This window comes from Kogia breviceps, chromosome 14, assembly GCF_026419965.1.
Source record: "Kogia breviceps isolate mKogBre1 chromosome 14, mKogBre1 haplotype 1, whole genome shotgun sequence".
Classification (NCBI taxonomy): Eukaryota; Metazoa; Chordata; class Mammalia; order Artiodactyla; family Physeteridae; genus Kogia; species Kogia breviceps.
Window position 1 is genome coordinate 44,036,463 of NC_081323.1, and position 18,877 is coordinate 44,055,339.

Consider the following 18,877-nt stretch of genomic DNA (forward strand, 5'->3'; position numbering starts at 1 on the left):
TGCCCCGCCCCATGTCCTCACCCTCCAATAGATGTTAGGGGTGGGGCGGGCTTCGTGCGGAGCAGGGACACGATTGGCTCTGCAGTCTCTCCGCCCAGGAAGCAGGCGGGGCAGCGTGGTGACGTCTCCGCGAGGGGCGCGGGGTCGTAGCGCGCGCTCGCAGACGCGGCAGTATTAAACTGCTGCGGGCGCGGCAGGCTGGCTGTGGGCTTCCTCCGTCTCAAGCTTTCTTGAGTTTGTTCCCCGCTCGCTCTCATCTTCTGAAGCCTAAGCCGGCTACCCCTTCCTCCTTCCTTCCGCCAGCAGCCGTGTCGTTGCGACTCCGCCACCATGTTCGAGGCACGCCTGGTCCAGGGCTCCATCTTGAAGAAGGTGCTTGAGGCACTTAAGGACCTCATCAACGAGGCCTGCTGGGACATCAGCTCGAGCGGCGTGAACCTTCAGAGCATGGACTCGTCCCATGTCTCTTTGGTGCAGCTCACCCTGCGCTCCGAGGGCTTCGACACGTATCGCTGCGACCGCAACTTGGCCATGGGCGTGAACCTCACCAGGTGAGCCCCTAAGCAGCAGATAGCTGGACCCTGATCCACCCACTCTGGCTCTTGGCGGGAGCGCCTCCGAGCCGGGCCCTCATTGGCTGGAGTGGGCCATCTGCGCCTTCTCATTGGCCTGCGGCACCAGTGGGGCGGGACCCAGCAGAACGCGCGTTTCGGAAAGCCCGCGCTGGCTGCAGCGCGAACCGGCTGTTTCCGCGCCAAAGTCACAAAGCGGGTGGTGGCGGGAAAATGACGGACTTCTTTGCGGTGCCAGGAAAAGACTGTTGCAGAGCTCTTTCGTCATTAAGTGCAGGCGGTCTCGATGAGAAACCTTGATCCTGGTTGACTTTAACTGCTTTATAATGTGTCCTAGTTCTTTCGCCCTAATGAGGGACAAGAGTATTTCTTTTACTATAGAGTTGCGGTGAGCACCCCAAGATCCCGGTTTGAAGAAAGTTTTCTCCAGGGCAGCGCTTTCAACTTTTGACCACTACCTGTCTAGTACATACACATGTTTAAATCTTAAAGCTTGTGAGAAATATTTACCCGTACTGCATGCAGTGTGTTTTAACAGGTTTATTAAATCGTTTCTAAAGATCGTTGGCCCAATAATTTACTTCACTGACCAAAGGGATTTGCAGTTCATAAAATACTGCTGTTTTATTTATATCCAGAAGTGAAATTGCTCTTGGTGGGGGGGCTGTTTAGTTTAAGAATAAATACTACCAGATTGCATTCCAAATGGCTGGACCGGCTTACACATACCCCTTAACGTTTCTCTAACTCACCAATTCGGCATATGGTCTAATGGTTAAAAGTGGTACCTCCTGGTTTTAATTTGTTGATTTTAAACCCTTTGTTCTGTATTGTAGCATGTCCAAAATACTGAAATGTGCTGGCAATGAAGACATCATTACACTAAGGGCTGAAGATAACGCGGACACCTTGGCACTAGTATTTGAAGCTCCAAGTAAGTCGCACCCTTCTACTGACTTATGCTAGAAGAAATTAAAATGTAGTGTCAGTATTTCCCAAGGCTGAGAGAAATTAAAGATAATGTTTGTGATGGCTGTAAAATATACCTGGTAGTTGTAAACTTACATTTTCTTCTTCAACATTTGGTTTCTTTTCGTAGATCAAGAAAAGGTTTCAGACTATGAAATGAAGTTAATGGATTTAGATGTTGAACAACTTGGAATTCCAGTGAGTATCAAAGTTTCTGATTGAGCATACTGTACAGTCATGATAGTTACATAAGATATATTAATATAATAATTTAAAGCCTATTTCCTAACAGAACTTTTTCTGTATATCTGCTCTTGCATGTTCCAGAATGGGGTATTTAAGACTGATGTTGTCATTTTATTAAATTATGGTGTTATATACAGTGGCTCATTGGTTTGAATTTATTTCTGCTGAGTGAATATTTACATTAACCTCTGCATCGTTTTTAAAGTTATTATTCCTAGAGTGCTTGATTTTTTTGTTTTTTTTGTAGATCTTTATTTTTTTAATTTATTTTTGGCTGTGTTGGGTCTTCGTTGCTGCGTGTGGGCTTTTCTCTAGCTGGGGAGAGGGGGCGCTACTCTTCATTGCGGTGCGCAGGCTTCTCATTGAGGCGGCTTCTCTTGTTGTGGAGCATGGGATCTAGGTGTGCAAGCTTCAGTAGTTGTGGTACTCGGGTTCAGTAGTTGTGGCTCGTGGGCTCTAGAGTGCAGGCTCAGTAGTTGTGGCGCACGGGCTTAGTTGCTCCACGGCACGTGGGATCTTCCCAGACCAGGGCTTGAACCTTTGTCCCCTGCATTGGCAGGCAGATTCTTAACCACTGTGCCACCAGGGAAACCCGAGTGCTTGATTTTTATTGAGAGAAGATCTTAAAGCTATTTTAGCAGAAATCCATTATGGTTAGGTTTATCAACATCAAAAGTGAGAAGAGGTGTTTGGATGTTTAAAATGCCTAACATATTCTCGTTTTGGAAAGCAGAGCTGTTTGTGCCATCATCACTGTATGCCATACCCTAATGGCCTCTTGATTTAGCCCTACTGTAGGGTGATTAGGTGGAGGCTCTTGTTCCCGGGATAGTGCATTTACTGTTAAAAGTTTAAGCTCTAATTTGTTTTCTTAGTATGGTTATTCTTACAGCATACTTGTTTTATATCTGCATTTATTTTTTGAGTAGTTAGAGTGTTAAGAAATTACATAATGAGTGATATTTCAAAGTAATCAGAAAATCTTGAATTCTGAGTTCTTGTTTAGATGCTGAGTCTTCAGAAAGTGAGGGTGCCAAATCTTTCATTTCCATGACATTTAAATGTCTTTGTTTTATAGGAACAAGAGTACAGCTGTGTAGTAAAGATGCCTTCTGGTGAATTTGCACGTATATGCCGAGATCTCAGTCATATTGGAGATGCTGTTGTAATTTCCTGTGCAAAAGATGGAGTGAAATTTTCTGCAAGTGGAGAACTTGGAAATGGAAATATTAAGTTGTCACAAACGAGTAATGTTGATAAAGAAGAGGAGGCTGTAAGTAGTTTTTAAGTAAACAAAATATTAGGTTATGTCTTAGTCTGCTAATAACAAAGGCTTCTATAATAAAATACCATAGACTGAGTGGCTTACAAACAACCAAAGTTTATTATTCACAGTTTTGGAGACTCGGAAGCTGGCAGATTTGGTGTCTGATGAGGGCCTGCTTCTTGGTTCACAGATAGCATCCTTCTTACATGGTGGAAGGGGCAAGGGAGTTCTCTGGGGTCTCTTTTATAAGGGCATTAATCCCATTCATGAGGGCTCTGCCTTCCTAATGCTAAGCACCTCCCAAAGGCGCCCCACCTCCAACACCACCATATTGTGAATTTGGTTTTAACATGAATTGGGGTGAGGGGGCACAAACTTTCAGTCTTTAGCAAGGTAATTGCTAAAATTAAAGAAAGCTCTAAAGAAAAACAATTTGCATTTCCAAGTAACTAATATGTGAGAATTGAAACTTTTGAAATCTGCAAGTGATCTTATAGATGCCATCTAACTTAAATTTGTGAGAAGAGAATGCAAATTTAGTGCAACCTTTATAAACTGTAGAACAGTGGGTTTGTGTATCAAACCCACACATACTCTTAAGGATAGGCTTGGGAGGCTAGCTTTAGCTTTCTGGAGGTACTTACTATGTTTTTACCAAATAATTGAGCAACCCAGTAGGATCTAGTTGGGGGGGAAATCTAGCTGTTGTGAGCTCTTATGTAATCCTTACATTAACTTTTAAATAAAGAGTTTAAAAATACATATATTAGTAACAAATATATATTAGTCACAAAACTCCAGGGGTTGATGCTTTTCTCCTAAATTACATTTCACTCCCCTGCCAATCTTGATTTTTGTTCTTCTCTCAAATGTTACTTAACCCATAGGGAATTCTCTGGCAGTCCGGTGGTTAGGACTCTACACTTTCACTGGCCTAGGGCATGGGTTCGATTCCTCGTCAGGAAACTAACATCCCTAAAGACACGCAGCTAGAAATTTTTAAAAAAAGAAAAAATTCACTCATAAATATTTTAATTTATTTGTAGTGTAAACATTTTATGACATCTAAGAAAATTATATTAAGGAATTTTTCAGTGTTCCTGCTTCCTTGGTTATTTCAGTTTGTTTGAATCAAGATTTTAACAAGGTCTGTGCATTACAGTTCGTTGAGATATGCTCCTTAAATTTCTTTTAGTCCATTGGTTCTCTCTTCAATTTCATTTTCCCTCTATTACAATTTTATTTGTTGAAGAAACTAAGTCATTTGTCAATGTATATTAGAAATGAATGGGTTGCAGCTTTCTTGATGTTTTTTCAGTATGATGAATCTTTTGTTTTCTCTCTAAGGTTACCATAGAGATGAATGAACCAGTTCAGCTAACTTTTGCACTGAGGTACCTGAACTTCTTTACAAAAGCCACTCCACTCTCTCCTACAGTAACACTTAGTATGTCTGCAGATGTACCCCTTGGTAAGATAATAAACTTGTTGAATCTTGTTTTGTAGGTAGTGTGTGTGGTACTTCTCAGTAATTAATTATATTCCTGTTTTCTTTCAGTCGTAGAGTATAAAATTGCTGATATGGGACATTTAAAGTACTATTTGGCTCCCAAGATCGAGGATGAAGAAGGATCTTAGACATTCTTAAAATTCAAGGAAATAAAACTAAGCTCTTTGAGAACTGCTTCTGAGATGCCAGCACATACTTAAGTCTCTTTTGTCTTTGTACCTGAGTACATATGTAGATATTGTTTTCTGTATATAACTTTTTTTTTCTCCATTCTCTACAGTTTGTTCACAGAGTAAAGTCCAAAGTCAAATCTGGTCTTGTTAACCTAGTAATAACTTTGCCTTACCTAGGAATACTCCTTATAAATTTTATAAACAAAAGGTTTTTGACTCTAAATGCAGTTTTAAGTATTGTTTTCAATTTAAATAAAAGTCATTTGAATTTCAAGCATCACAGGACAGTGCCTTCATTTGGACCACGATGGTTGTCCTCACAGGACAGTGCCTTCATTTGGACCACGATGGTTATCCTCAAGAATTCACAATTCAAGCAGCTTATGTAAATGAGCTTATTTTTTCAGTCTAGAGCAGGTTGATATGACATTAGATACAGTGATAAAAAGTATTCCAAATACAGCAGGTGACAAAATATTTTGGGGGATTCATTTGCCAAACTTATTTTGGTATTCTGACTTGAGCTCAAGAAATGAAAAGGGGAGAGTAGAACAAATGTATAGTATTTTGTCATTTTTGCTAGCAGAAACTAACACTTTACAGAAGCTTAATGTACCCAAAGTTCTGTCAGATTTATAAGACTAGCATTGTTACGGGGCAGTGTTTTCATTAGGCTAGGGAGCCTTGTACAGGAGTCTTGGAAGTTTTAGTAGATCTGATAGGTCCCAAGGAATATGTTTGTGCAAAAATAATTTCTCTAGCGTAAGTAGCCTTTTGTGGGGACTTACTCCTTTAAAGGATGAAGGTGGCTTAAATTCCATGCATGTTGGATTCAACCAAGAAAGTGAAAAAGGCCCAGCAGTAATTGTGCTACAAGGTCACAAGTTGGCATGCTGCATATTGAGAATTCCTTTATTGTAGTCCTTTTTTCCAGTGTATTTTGTGTTTGGTGGATTAAATGACAGATTTCTGTCATACTTGCAGTGACGGTAGAACTCACTGTATCCAGTAGGTAACTTCATTACCTTCTGTGTGCCTGGGGTTGGGGAAGGCTATTGGCTGCAAAGGGGCCTGATGGAAATTTTTGGAGTGATGAAAATGTTTTATCTATGTTGTGATGATGGCTCCAAGACTATATGCATCTGTCAGAACTAATCCAATTGTACTTTATCACATGTAAATTATACTTTAATAAAGCTCGACATTTTAAAGTTTCGTGTGTTGCAAAATGTCCCTTGTGGCCAGACCTCTTACGGGGTAAGGCCTGAAGACGAGTGGGAAACTGAAGCGCAAGAATGTGGGGCTACTCTTGAGTAGCAGGTGGGGTATAGGGCGGCAGAGACCGGCATGGCCCGGAAAGGCGGCCTTTCCTGGGCATAAGGAGACCTGACAGCTCCGACCTTCAGGGAGCTTCGCCGGCTCCGCTTCCGCCTCTGGAGGCGCCACTGAGCTTCCTACACTACCCTAGGGGCCGGGAAGAAACACGTAGCCGGCTAGCCCTGGACCTGTGACCCAGGCGGCCCAGGTACCTAGGCACTCGCCCGCCGCGGCGGAGGTGGTCGGCAGCCAGCCCAGCCCACGGCGCCTCCCAAAACCCCACGGGGCGCGCCCCCTCTGCGGAGCCCTAACACCCCGAACACGCCAGAAACCCGACAGAGAGTGGAACGAGGAGGCGTCGCTCCCGGTGACGCCACGTCCGGCGCGCTGCCTTCCGACACGCCATTTCCGGCTCCCAGCTGGTCTGGGGAGGGGAGGCAGTGGCGTGAGGCGTACCGTGAGGTGTCCGGCTCGCCTGCTGCGAACCGTGAGCTAGCTTTCTCCGCGCGGGCTTCCTGGCCCGGGCTCCGGTAAGGCGTGCGTGCGGCGGGGCGGGGACGGAAGAGCTCGACTCAGGTTCGCGGCGCGGCCCAGACTGCGCTCCCTGCCGAAATGAAGCCCGGAGTCCCCGGTGTGGAGCGTTCGCCTTCCCGGGGCACGGCTGGCCTTTTTCCAGAAACTGGATTTTGTTTTCCTTCTAAAATCATGTTGGTCCTTATTTCTCTTGTTGGCTCGATCTGGAGGCGGGCAGGGAAGTAGTGTGTAGAGGCGCGTAGTGCGAGGCACTGTGCTAAGTGCTTTGATGATGCTTTCAAAATTCTTGCAACATTCAAGTGCTGAGGAAATTTTGGGGTTGCGGTGAGGCTGGTAAAAAAGCCTGTTGGGAACTTGGGCTGGTACCCGGAAAACATTGATTTACGTTTTTTCTTTCTCCTCTTTTAGAATTATTACTCTTTGCTACCAATAAGCATTCGTCTCCCCTCCTTCACGCTCTGCGCTTTTTTATGTTTTGATGCGGTGTATGAAGTTAATGTCAGAGTATGTAAACTATTTTTTTTTAGACCAATACAAATCAGAGGTGATTAAATGCTCTCAAACCCCCCATTTATTGGTAGTTTGGACTTTAAGTAGTTTTATAGAATTAAGTTTAGATTATCGTGTAGTCGGGATCGCAACACCTAAAAACATAGTATTTGACGGAATTTGATCTAACCCTTTTAGAAAACCATGTAAGTAAGCATACTCTTATTTTTTCAATACTTGATTTCTGCTCCAGTATATAATTACTAAAAAGGGACATGAGCATTTAGCACCAATTCCTTTATAATGCTAGTTAGTTTAGGTTGACTGTGGGCCCCTTAAAACTGCTCATTAATATTCAGTATTAAGTATATATAAAGCACTTAAAACAGTACCCGTCACTTAATACTAGGTAATTGTTAACTGCCATTATAATGATGATTATTATTTGCAAAATGTCATACCAGAGGAAGGTCGGTCTTTATGTTTTATGGGTTTTTTTATGTTGCCCTTATTGAAATACTTTTCTTTTTTTAAAGATATGTTTCACTTTTAGAAATCAAATAGCTTCATGATCAAAATAGATTTACTTGTTTCATTCACATAACTTTGTGTGATTTTATGGAGGAAAAGTACACAAATTACAAATGTTTTTCAATTTAAATGTCATTGTTTTTTAATCTTATCTACTGTGTTTAAACTGGTGACGTAATAACTGTGATTTCATTGCTGTAGGCAGCTTTTACTATTTTGAACAAAAACCAGGTATTTATTCAGGGTTTTTTGTTTATTTGTTTGTTTTTAATGTAGCTGTAGAAATAACCTGGAAAGTGCAAATCGCTGCTTTCAGTACTTGGGGTGGAGCAGAGAGGCAGGCAAATCAGAGGACACTGTACAACACTGGTAGCCAGTAGCTTATCCAAATATACAAGAAGAAGTTTTACAGATCTTTTGTATTAAAAGGATGATATCTATCAAAGGGAAATAGGCAAAATGCTGATGTGAATGTATTCCATTTCCCACCCTCTCTCGTCTCTCCCTGACAAATAAGAGAATCACTTGAGTATATGCTCCTCTTGCTTTTTCTGGAAGCAGGGACGGGGGACAGGCAATACTGTACTATAGCAGAATGGTTGAAATGTCAGATGGACTTGGATTTAAGTCACCACCCTTTCACCTACTCACCGTGTGACTTTGGAAAAATTAGGAGGCAGAGAAACATTGGTGGCAACATAAACATGAGGTCTGGTTCTTGGCAAATGTCTTGATTCTTATTCTACCAGGACAAACCAGAGTAGATGCATAATGAGAATGCTTTCACTTGTCAAAGGAATATCAGGTTCTAAGAGCAATGGAGCCTAAATTGCCAGATGCTAGTATGACATTGCAGCCCAGAACTCCAATACGTATAACAAACACATTGTTGTAGCCTGCAGACAATAACACTTTTCTTTGTTTTCAGACTATAGCTGTGTCAGCGTGTTATGATGCCGACTCGTACCAACCTGGCTACTGGAATCCCCAGTAGTAAAGTGAAGTACTCAAGGCTATCCAGTACAGACGATGGCTACATTGACCTTCAGGTAAATGCAGAAGGGACCTGATGAGATTGGCTGGCTCTGTTTCTGCTGAGTTAGCAGGGAAACCTTCCAGGTAGAGGTTTTGCTCACTGTCCCTAGACATTAGAGGGAGCAGCAGGAAAGAAACTCTGCTCTGAGATTTTCAGCCATAGCCTGCAGAAGGAAGGACCTTGGCAGAGCAGTTTCGAACCAATATAAATATTGTTTAAGAAATTTTAGTTGTAATGCCAGAGTTCAGTAGTTGCAAATTCTATTTAGTTTATTTGGAAATCATCAGATTGTCTTTTGTTAAGTAGAATTTTGAAAGACTGTGTCATCAGTTTGTTTACCCTTCAGTCAAAACCAGTTCATCTTTTAAGGGAGAAACTAACTGCTAAAGCCAGCAGATTGTGGGAATCTTCCTTCTTTCCTGATGTCATGAGATCCAGTTTATTAAAGGTATTCTTTGTGGCAAACAGTAAGTAAAACAGAGAATATTTATTAAGTTTGTGTCCTACCCTGATCATTATTTATAAAATAGTTAATGGTATAGCATCCACTTTAGCCCATTTCCCTTTAGAATAGAATATTTTAGGTGGAACCAGGACCGAAGAGGAAGTGGCAGGAACCCATCCTTTTAAATATAAACAAATCAATTATTCTTTGTACTTTTTGGACCCACACTTGAAGGAGAGAGTTTTGGGGTTTTTTTTGTTTGTTTGTTTGTTTGTTTTTTTAAGTGCGTCTGGGAAGTTTCCAGTCAGTTAGGTCAGACACAACCATGAGCCAAACCTTAGGAATTTGTCTCTGAATCTTAACCTTGAATTGAACTTGTTAATAAGGCAGGTTATTTGCCTTGTGGGGCAAGCAACTGATGCTTTAGAAAAAGTTTTTTTTAAAACCTTTGACTATATGCCAGCTTAACTTTGAATACCAGAAATCACTTATTTTCTTTCTTATTTTCCAGAGCATGATGTACACTCTTAATCTCTGTAGATTAGTACAGCCTTCCATGTGCCAAGACATGTTTATTAAAAACATGTCTAATCAATGAATGACCATAAAGTGTCTTTTGTTTTTGTAAGAAAATAATTTTTTTACAGTACAATGAATGGTCTGTGGAATGAGACTAAAACGAGAAAGAATAACATTCTGGGACTCCCTCCCTCAAGTTATTGTTAGAGCAATAACAAGAGCTTCATCTCCTGCCAGTCCTTTTTCTTTCTCTCCCAGAGCTGCATTGGGTAGTAGGACTTACTTCAAGACACACCAAGATTGGTTCCTCTTATCCTCTCTGCTTTAAAGTGTCTGAGCCCTGGTGTATTCATAATGCTCTTCCTTGTCTTTTTTTGTTTCTCTTTCAGTTTAAGAAAAGCCCTCCTAAGATTCCATATAAGGCCATTGCACTTGCTACGGTTCTGTTTTTGATTGGCGCCTTCCTCATTATCATAGGCTCCCTCCTGCTGGCAGGCTATATCAGCAAAGGGGTAAGCTGAGGGGCTTGTGGGATTGCCATGAGATGTTTAAAATGTGAGCCAGGACTCACTTTTTTATATTCAGTTTTATATTCATATTGAGTACAGCATATTCCAGCAGAAAGGAGAAAAGGGTTTCTTTTTTTAGATTTTGTTCAGATAACAAGACATATTTCTTCCTTTGACCTTCAACAGACTTCTCCCACAGTTCCTATGAGGTGGGTGTGGCAGGTAGACAAATTTTCCCTCTGAGATGTTAGGCAGTTTTCCCACCATCTTAGTTTGGAACAGCAAAACAGCCTAGCATTGAGGATTCCTGACTGATAAAGGCTATAACTGGAGTAGAATGATGTTATTATAACTTTGCAGTTATACTACTGTACTTAGTGTTTGGGGAGAAGCAGTGAGGCTTATATAGGTCTGGGGCCAGTGACCAAGCCAGGACTTTTGTCTCATGGATCTGGTCTTTCATAAATTGGATTTGGTTGGAGTTCCTATTGAGCTTCAGTATGATACCTTAGAAACCTAAAGTAGTTTTTGGTGGTTATTTCTTTTGGATTGTATACAGATGCTTATACACAGCATCTAAATTGTTCTAAAGTAATACTGACCATAGTTCACATCTGTTCTTCAACACACACCAGGCCAGGGGATGATGGTCACATTGGTCTGCAGAAGGAACAAAACCAAGAGCTAAAACTGTGGGCTTTATCCTTGGAACTGGGAATATTAACACTGTTACAATAAAATGGCTACGTTTGGCTTTTGAGACCTGTATCCAATTTGCCTTAGGTCCTAAACCTAATGTGGCCACCAGAGGCATACTTGGTGCTGTCTAAATTTGAACATCTAACTTCAGGACTGTGCCTTCAGTTAACTTTCATTGCAGCATGCATTGTTAATCCCAGGGGTATAGTCAAGATTCTATTAATGATGTGAAAATTGAGGGTGCAGGTAAGATCCACATGCAACAAATATCACTTCACCTTGTGTGGCTTATAAAAGACTACTTTATAAATAAGGATAAAGGTGTTAATTAAGAAAATCACCTAATAGATGGTTTTGGTTTTTAGTTTGGGGTTTTATTCACTATTATTGCAGACATTTCAAACAAAACAGAAGTAGATGGAATAATATGAACCCCCACCATGTATCCACAACTAGGCATCAACAATTATGAATGTTTTGTTTCATCTATCCCCAACTTTTTTTCCTGTATACTAAAGCAAATACCAGATTTACATTTGCTGGTAAATCTGTAAGTGTGCATCTCTAACAGTTTTTACATTAATCTCGGGGTGTTGTCTTGATACCATTTACCTGTTTTTCTATTCCTCATATTTCTTGCATACTGTTAGATTTAGGGACTTGCTTAGATTTTGTTCTACTTTAGCTTTGTTTTAGAAAGAATATTTCATAGGGGTGCTGTGTATTTGTTATTGCACATGGGTTCTCAAACTTCAACGTCTATCAGAATCACTTGGCAGACTTGTTAACACACAGGTTCCTTGACCCTGCTCCCAGAGATTCCAGTTTTGTAGGTCTAGGGTGAGGCGTGAGAATTTGCATTTCTAACAAGTTCCCAGGTGATGCTGGTGTTCCATGGACCATATTTTGAGAACCATTGCTATAGCATTACATTAGGAGGCACAAAATGGTTGTCCTAATTTTTACTTGATATTAAGATTGATTACTGGGTTGAAGTGTCTTCAGCCTAACTCATTTATTATAAAATGAATTACCCTTTTCACTAATGAATCCAGTTCTATCATTTTCCACGTTTATCAGCGAAAATTCTTCTGGAACTTTCTCAAAACCATTATTTGATTACCCTGAAATACAATGTGTATAGTGAAGATAGGAAAAATGTTTGATTATTTCTCTTTAATTATCAAATTTTTATAAAAATACACCTAGCAACCTCAAAACCTCAAAAGAACCAAAGAATTGTTAGTATCACTGTAAGCTTATCATCATTTTACATATTTGTGCTTCAGTCAACTGTAGTCTGTATTCTTTTTAACATATAAATTGTCCCATATGTGGTCAGTAGGAGCCTCTTCAGGTTACTCCTGTCTTTGTTTTTTTTAATATTTCTTTCTTTATTTATTTGGTTGTGCTGGGTCTTCGTTGTGGCCAGTGGGCTCCTTAGTTATGGCAGTTCATTGCATCATGCATGTGGGATCTAGTTCCCTGACCTGGGGTCAAACCCAGTCCCCCTGCAATGGGAGCATGGAGTGTTAACCACTCTGCCACCAGGGAAGTCCCCTACTCCTGTCTTTTAAAGCTGACCCTGGGCTTCCCTAGTGGCGCAGTGGTTGAGAATCTGCCTGCCAATGCAGGGGACATGGGTTCAAGCCCTGGTCTGGGAAGATCCCACATGCAGCGGAGCAACTAAGCCCGTGCGCCACAGCTACTGAGACTGCGCATCTGGAGCTTGTGCTCCGCAACAAGAGAGGCCGCGACAGTGAGAGGCCCATGCACCGCGATGAAGAGTGGCCCCCACTCGCTGCAACTAGAGAAAGCCCGCATGCAGCAATGAAGACCCAACACAGCCAAAAAATAAATAAATTAATTTAAAAAAAAAAAAAAAAAAGCTGACCCAGGTTAGCCTTTGATAGCTTTCGTGTTTTCTGGTGCAGCAAGTTATTCCAGGATACATTCCCTGCTCCCTCAACTCGTAAACAGCCATTTCTCTAAGGAGCTCTGGTTTCTTCATGGGAAGTAGGTATCTATGATATATAATTTCTTTATAATTTTTAGTACTTTGTAGTTTTTCTGCAATTGTTAAGGAGGCAAAGAGATGTAAATCTTTTGCCTTGGTAGTGTATTACCAAAAGAAAGTGCTCTGAAAAGTATATGATAACTGATCTATGGATTGGACCCATGGCTTTATTTTATTTTAAAATAACTTGCGTGGTACTGATGTGTTTGCCTCCTTCTGCCACCAGGGGGCAGACCGGGCTGTTCCCGTCCTGATCATTGGTATCCTGGTGTTCCTGCCAGGATTTTACCACCTGCGCATCGCCTACTATGCATCCAAAGGCTACCGGGGATACTCCTACGATGACATTCCAGACTTTGATGACTAGCACACATGTCAGCCCTGAAGAAAGGAGTCACAGATGGGACTGAGCCCAGCTTTAAGACATTGAGCAGATACCGTGGCTAAGGGCTAAGGAGTTCTGTGATTTGCAGATGTTTAACAAAACAGTGGCCAGATTTTATGGGTCCATCCTAAAGATGTTAACTGAGCTTACAACTATCCATGTCATCAGGACAGTCTCTATTTTTCATCTCCTGGCCCTGGCAAAAGCTCCTGACAAGTTTTTCCACATGAATATGTATCATGAAAAGTAGCAATGTTAATTGTATGGGAAAGTGGGAGGGTATTCTGTAGTGGAATGTGTTGCTGCCACCACCCTTTTTAGAGTTGAGCATTCTTTTAAATAGTACTCATTGTCAATATGTTCTTGTGGCAAATGGAAGAATGCAGTATGTCAGATTTCTTATTACTAAGTAATTTATTTTGAAAATATGTAAGTGTCTTATCCCCATACTCTAACTTTGTGTTCTAGTGGAAAACTGTGGCAAATCAAATATCAGTTTGGTGCATCTATAATATTTTTTACTTGCTTTTTTTTTTTTTTGCGGTACGCAGGCCTCTCACTGTTGTGGCCTCTCCCGTTGTGGAGCACAGGCTCCGGACGCACAGGCTCAGCGGCCATGGCTCACGGGCCCAGCTGCTCCACTGCATGTGGGATCTTCCCGGACCGGGGCACGAACCCGTGTCCCCTGCATCGGCAGGCGGTCTCTCAACCAGTGCACTATCAGGGAAGCGCCTTGCTTTCTTATTAACAGCAACTAGGAATTTTTTAAACCTCAGAGCAAATTTGCAAACTGTAAGCACATTCTCTGTTCACCAGTCCTTGGCCAGCTCTGATCTGGTTCACTGATAGGTTGGCCAGCATATAATTTGGATCGTTCTGTCCTTTGTAAATCTAGATGTTCTGTATATCATACCTTTAAGGACAAGACTTTTGGCTGTTTCCTAAGGAAAAAATGTAGATAAGTGGTTATTTATAGTTTTTAACCCTGTTGTTAGCACCTCGTATTATGATGTCATTCTGCTGAAGATTGTAAGAACTGGCCTGGATCTCTAGAGGACAAGACTGCCTTAGTTTGATTCTGTTTCCTAGCTTGCAAAAAGTGGCTTGTATTCAAAAGAAATTAAAATGTCAAAATCTAAATCCTAGACTTAAAAGATAACTTTAAACCTATTTTAGAAAACATTTCAGTGATTATATGATATCTTTGATCCCAGTACCTAGGACTACCTTCATTTTTAGATTACTGGCATTGTGCATTAGACTGTTTTCCAGTCATTCTTTTACTCTGAAGTAATGGACTTGGATGATTAGAAGCCTGCAAGTGCCATTAGCTGAGATTTGGAGGGCCATGGGTAGAGCAAGGTTATTGGGAAAGATGACTTCAACTTTGGATATATTAAATTTAGATGTCCATTTGACATCCAAGTGGAGATGTTGAGTAGGCAATTGCAACGTGCAGTTTGGAGTTCAGGAAGGTAGTCTATGCTATAGTTAGAAATTTGGGAGTCAGTGTTGGGGCAATATCTAAGGGCCATGGGGCTGGATGAGATCACCCACAGAGTGAGTACAAATGGGCAGAAAAGCTAGGCTACGACTCAGGAAGTGAGAGACAAGGGGAGGGTGATTGGAAGCAGCCTTCAAGGTTAGGTGCATTTGGTAATGGGGGGGTTGGCTGGGGAGTCCAGTAGTCTAATTAAAGTTCTTGGGCCTTGACAGTGAAGATGTGAGGAAATATATAATGCTTTATCCTGGGCATTGTTTGCAAAGCAAAGCTAAGACCAGAAGGTTTTGGCCAAACTAAATTATTTGGTCCTTTTTATAAGGGTAATGATACTGCTAGTAAGGGGGAAAAAAAATCAAAATGGAATGGTGCGGGGAGTAAACAGTCCATTCCCAAGGTTGTCTAAGTTTCTTGTATACCCTTCTAGAAATGTTCTAAGCACATATCTTTCCTTTTTTTCAAAAAACAAAAACGAAAACTCGGACTCCCGTTGTATAGCTCCATAATTTGTTTCCCACTTACTCTATTTTGTGTATCTTGCTGTATCCACAGAGATCAGCCACATCCTTTTTATTTTTTGGCTGCATTATGTGGCTGTGGGATCTTAGTTCCCAGACCAGGGATTGAACCCGGGCCCCCTGCCTTGGGAATGCAGAGTCTTACCCCCTGGATCACCAGGGATATCCCTCTATTTCATTTTAATACTTGGAAAAACCCTGAGTTGGGTAAGATTCTTAGGTAATAAGTTGATATTTGGGACTCACATTTAAGCAAAGCCTGAATTTCCCTTACCAAGAATGAAAGCCAAATGCCTTTAGGGCCTGGACAAGTAGAGGAATGGAGGGTAGAGGGATGGGTAGGATTAATGGGAACCAAGGTCAATTGTCAAATGTACATTTTATCTAAAAGTAGCCTCCCCACTCCTTCTAAAGTGTTGGCCAAACCATGTGCCCTAGCTTTATAAAGATTTTCTATTTATTTATTTATTGGCTGCACTGGGTCTTCGTTGCTGTGCGTGGGCTTTCTTTAGTTACGTTGAGCAGGGGCTACTCTCTGTTGTGGTGCATGGGCTTCTCATTGCGGCGGCTTCTCTTCATTGTGGAGCACAGGCTCTAGGCACATGGGCTTCAGTAGCTGTGGCACGGGGGCTCAGCAGTTGTGGTTCGTGGGCTCTAGAGCACAGACTTAGTAGTTGTGGCATACGGGTTCAGTTGCTCTGCAGCATGTGGGATCTTCCTGGACCAAGGCCCAAACCTGTGTCCCCTGCATTGATTCTTAACCACTGCACCACCAGGGAAGTCCAATATAAGGATTTTCTTATTTGCAACAATAATTATGTCTCTCATTTGTCATTTCCAAAGCTGAAGCCTCCCCAGTTGCATCAGCTATTCTACATATGATGGCAGTTTCAGACCCATTTCTTCTGGATAAGCTTCACCTGGTCAGTGTGCCAGAAGCATATTGATTGCTTCCTTTCTGCCCAGAATTTTAGGTGCTGAGGGTGGTACAATAGGAAAGGATAAGACTTGGTCGTTGAGGAGCAGAGGTTACAAACTAGTGGCCACAGATGTTGGCCAGAATTGTTTTAAAAATGGTAAAGTTCACCTGATCTTGATTTGGGGCTTTTCCTGGAAAATCAATAGATTTTTCTTGCTGAGAGGCAACCAACTGGAGCAAAATAGTAGTGAAGCAGCTTTGAGCAGAGTTCTCTAGTTCACTGCAGGCCCCACCACTGCTTGGTTACTTTTGTACCAAACCTTCTAGTTTTCTTCATTAAGGGCAAAGAGTGTGTCTTACAGTCCCACAAAGTCTAGCACAGTGCTTGTGGGGATTTAGGTTTATTGAATGAAGAATCAAAGTCAAGAGTGTGTTTCTGTCCCAGAACACAGTCTTTCTTTGAGGTACAGACAGATGGGCTGGTACCATTTGATTCAGACTTTCCTAAATGACCCTCTGTCAGCTGCCTGGGAAGCCAGCTACTCTGTAGACAGATTTGGTGCTCCCTGGTGAGACAACTCACTTTGTGGCACCCTCTGCTCAGGCCATTGAGCCCAGTTCACAACTACCTGCAAGTCCCCTCCTCCAGGGTCATGCAGTGTCCCTGCTGGCAGGCACAGAGGAGTGTCCGTTACTGGTGCAGTGAGGGAAACTGGTAAAGCGACAAGAACAGCCTTGATTTTCTGCTGAGCTTCAAAGGGCCATAAACCAAATCAACTCACCTTATTTGCCTTTCTCTGTCATCTAATTTCCCATCCCGAGGCTCCTGGTCTCACGTGTGGTCAGTTATGGCTTAGTGCCAGGGTGGGAAGGGCATAGACTGAATCTTATTTGCCACAAGGTATTGCACAAATTACTTCTGGAGCCTCAGTTACCTTGTAATATGGGGATAAAGCAGTTCCTACCCTGTAGGGTAATTGTGAGGAGTAAATAAAACGTGGGAAGGTGATTTGCACAGAGCCTAGCACTCAGTAAGTGGAAGCTGCTGTTTGAGAGTGAAGAAGTTCACTCCTTTGGCTTCAGGGAGTAGTCCCTGGGGTGAAGCTGAGGAGGAGAGGAGAGAGCCCATCTGTTATTCCTGATGCCAAGCTGAAGAACCTGCTGTTCTATGGCGGAGCGACTCCAGAGCCAGGGGCCAGAGCCAGCACAGCAGTCAGCCCCACCAAGGCAGGGCTCCCTTCCCTGACAGCTGCCTGTGGGAGGGGGTGAGGAGATCTCCAGACCCTGCCCTTCTCCAGCATGCAGCTGCTACAGTCCTTCTCTGGTTGAACAAGAGAGGAAGGGGAGGACCGAAGCATCCCACTGTAGCCAACATGTGGGCCACCGGAGGCCCTGCAGGGAAGGCTGTGCAGATGAGATGATGCAACTGGAGTATTGTCAGACCACCTCTCCCGGGAGCTTGTTCTTCCCTCCCCTTTCTCCCATGGACCCTGTTTGCACCTCTTCTCTTCCTGCAATTTCCCCTTCTCAGTCTTGCCCCTTGCTATTCAAAGTGTGGTCTGTGGACCAGCAGCATCAACAGCATCCTGGAGGTCGTTGGGTAAGCAGAATCTTGGGCCTGCCCCAGACTGTTAAACCAGAATCTGCATTCCAACAAGACCTCTGGGGGACCATTGCCTGTCAGTGTCTGAGAAGCACTGATCTGGGGTATCCCGTGCCTCAGTCCATTCCCTCCCTTTAGGACTGGACTTCCTCTGGTAGCGCCAATGGCTAGGATTAGGGGCACCCAGAAGGTTAGCCCCTCTTCCTCCATCCACCATTATTCTCCAGCTAAAACAGTAACCCCCAGTGCCTTAGGGAAGCTTCATAGAAATGGCACAGAAACAATGCAGGAAAGCTTTGTGAAGATCCATTTTTGTGAGCAGTGAGAAATCAAAAGAGTAGTCCCACAGCTGGGGAAGGTCTGTGGCAGGAGTGGAAGCCTGCTTTGGTGCTCTGAAGGCCAGGGGAAAGGACAAAGTGTACTTTATGACCCAATGAGAGACAGGATGTTTTGTCTTGGTTTCTGGAGGAGGCAGACCTGGTCTCTCAGGAATTTACCCTGAACACTGAGGTGCTGGCTTTCCTCCCTGTCTCCGTGGGTCTCTAATGCCTCCAGTATTTCATTCCTCTCACTAACTTGGGAAGAGCCAACTAGAAAATGCTCCAGTCTGGGAGATAAAGGTTCTTGGCCAAGATGCTAATCCTTCAAAAGGGTTTTCTCTCAGATTGATGGCCACCGAGTTTGTTCTGAGATCATCACCCACAGGACCACTATCCCCCTACAACTGAAAATATGGCAGCAGCAGAATCACCAACACAGCCTCGGAGGGTTTGTGGCCTGGCAGAGTTGAGAAGATGACTCGTCACAGGTGGGAGGAATGACCTTGCGGAGCTGGGGAAAGTCAGATCTCTGTGGACATAGCTCCCGGCTCCTGCCCCTGGACTGTGATCTGAACATTTTAACTTAAGAGGTTACTGACAGGAGACTTGCTGAGAGCTCTAAGTTTCTGCTTCTTGGGGATGTCAGAAAATGCCAAGTATTTTCCCCATTTCATGGAGTCTGAAACCACAGTGAGACCAAAAGAGCCATGGAATGATGCTGGCCCCAGATCAAGGACTCCTGCTCATTTTGAGCATTGACTCAAGGTGGTATTCCATTGTGTTGCTCTCTCAGGTGTT

General features: G+C 42.8%; 2 protein-coding genes across 6 annotated transcripts; both read left to right on the plus strand.

Annotated features, from left to right (window-relative positions):
• Window positions 1-93: 93 nt before the first annotated feature.
• Window positions 94-5,952, plus strand: PCNA (proliferating cell nuclear antigen). Its single transcript, XM_059037663.2, has 6 exons — window positions 94-551; window positions 1,409-1,506; window positions 1,672-1,739; window positions 2,866-3,060; window positions 4,402-4,525; window positions 4,613-5,952. The coding sequence occupies exons 1-6, from the start codon at window positions 331-333 to the stop codon at window positions 4,690-4,692; spliced, it is 786 nt and encodes a 261-aa protein (XP_058893646.1). The 5' UTR covers window positions 94-330; the 3' UTR covers window positions 4,693-5,952.
• A 246-nt stretch (window positions 5,953-6,198) lies between these two features.
• Window positions 6,199-15,701, plus strand: TMEM230 (transmembrane protein 230). Of its 5 annotated transcripts, XM_067012221.1 has the most exons (6): window positions 6,476-6,584; window positions 6,997-7,092; window positions 8,537-8,657; window positions 9,014-9,092; window positions 9,998-10,120; window positions 13,060-15,701. In XM_067012221.1, exons 3-6 carry the CDS (start codon window positions 8,638-8,640, stop codon window positions 13,198-13,200), a joined length of 363 nt encoding a protein of 120 aa, XP_066868322.1. In that variant the 5' UTR covers window positions 6,476-6,584; window positions 6,997-7,092; window positions 8,537-8,637; the 3' UTR covers window positions 13,201-15,701. The 5 variants fall into 5 exon arrangements, with proteins under 5 accessions (XP_058893654.1, XP_066868321.1, XP_058893653.1 ...); XM_067012220.1 differs by lacking the exon at window positions 6,997-7,092 and having other exon boundaries at window positions 6,444-6,584; XM_059037670.2 differs by lacking the exon at window positions 9,014-9,092 and having other exon boundaries at window positions 6,456-6,584.
• The last annotated feature ends 3,176 nt before the right edge of the window (window positions 15,702-18,877 follow it).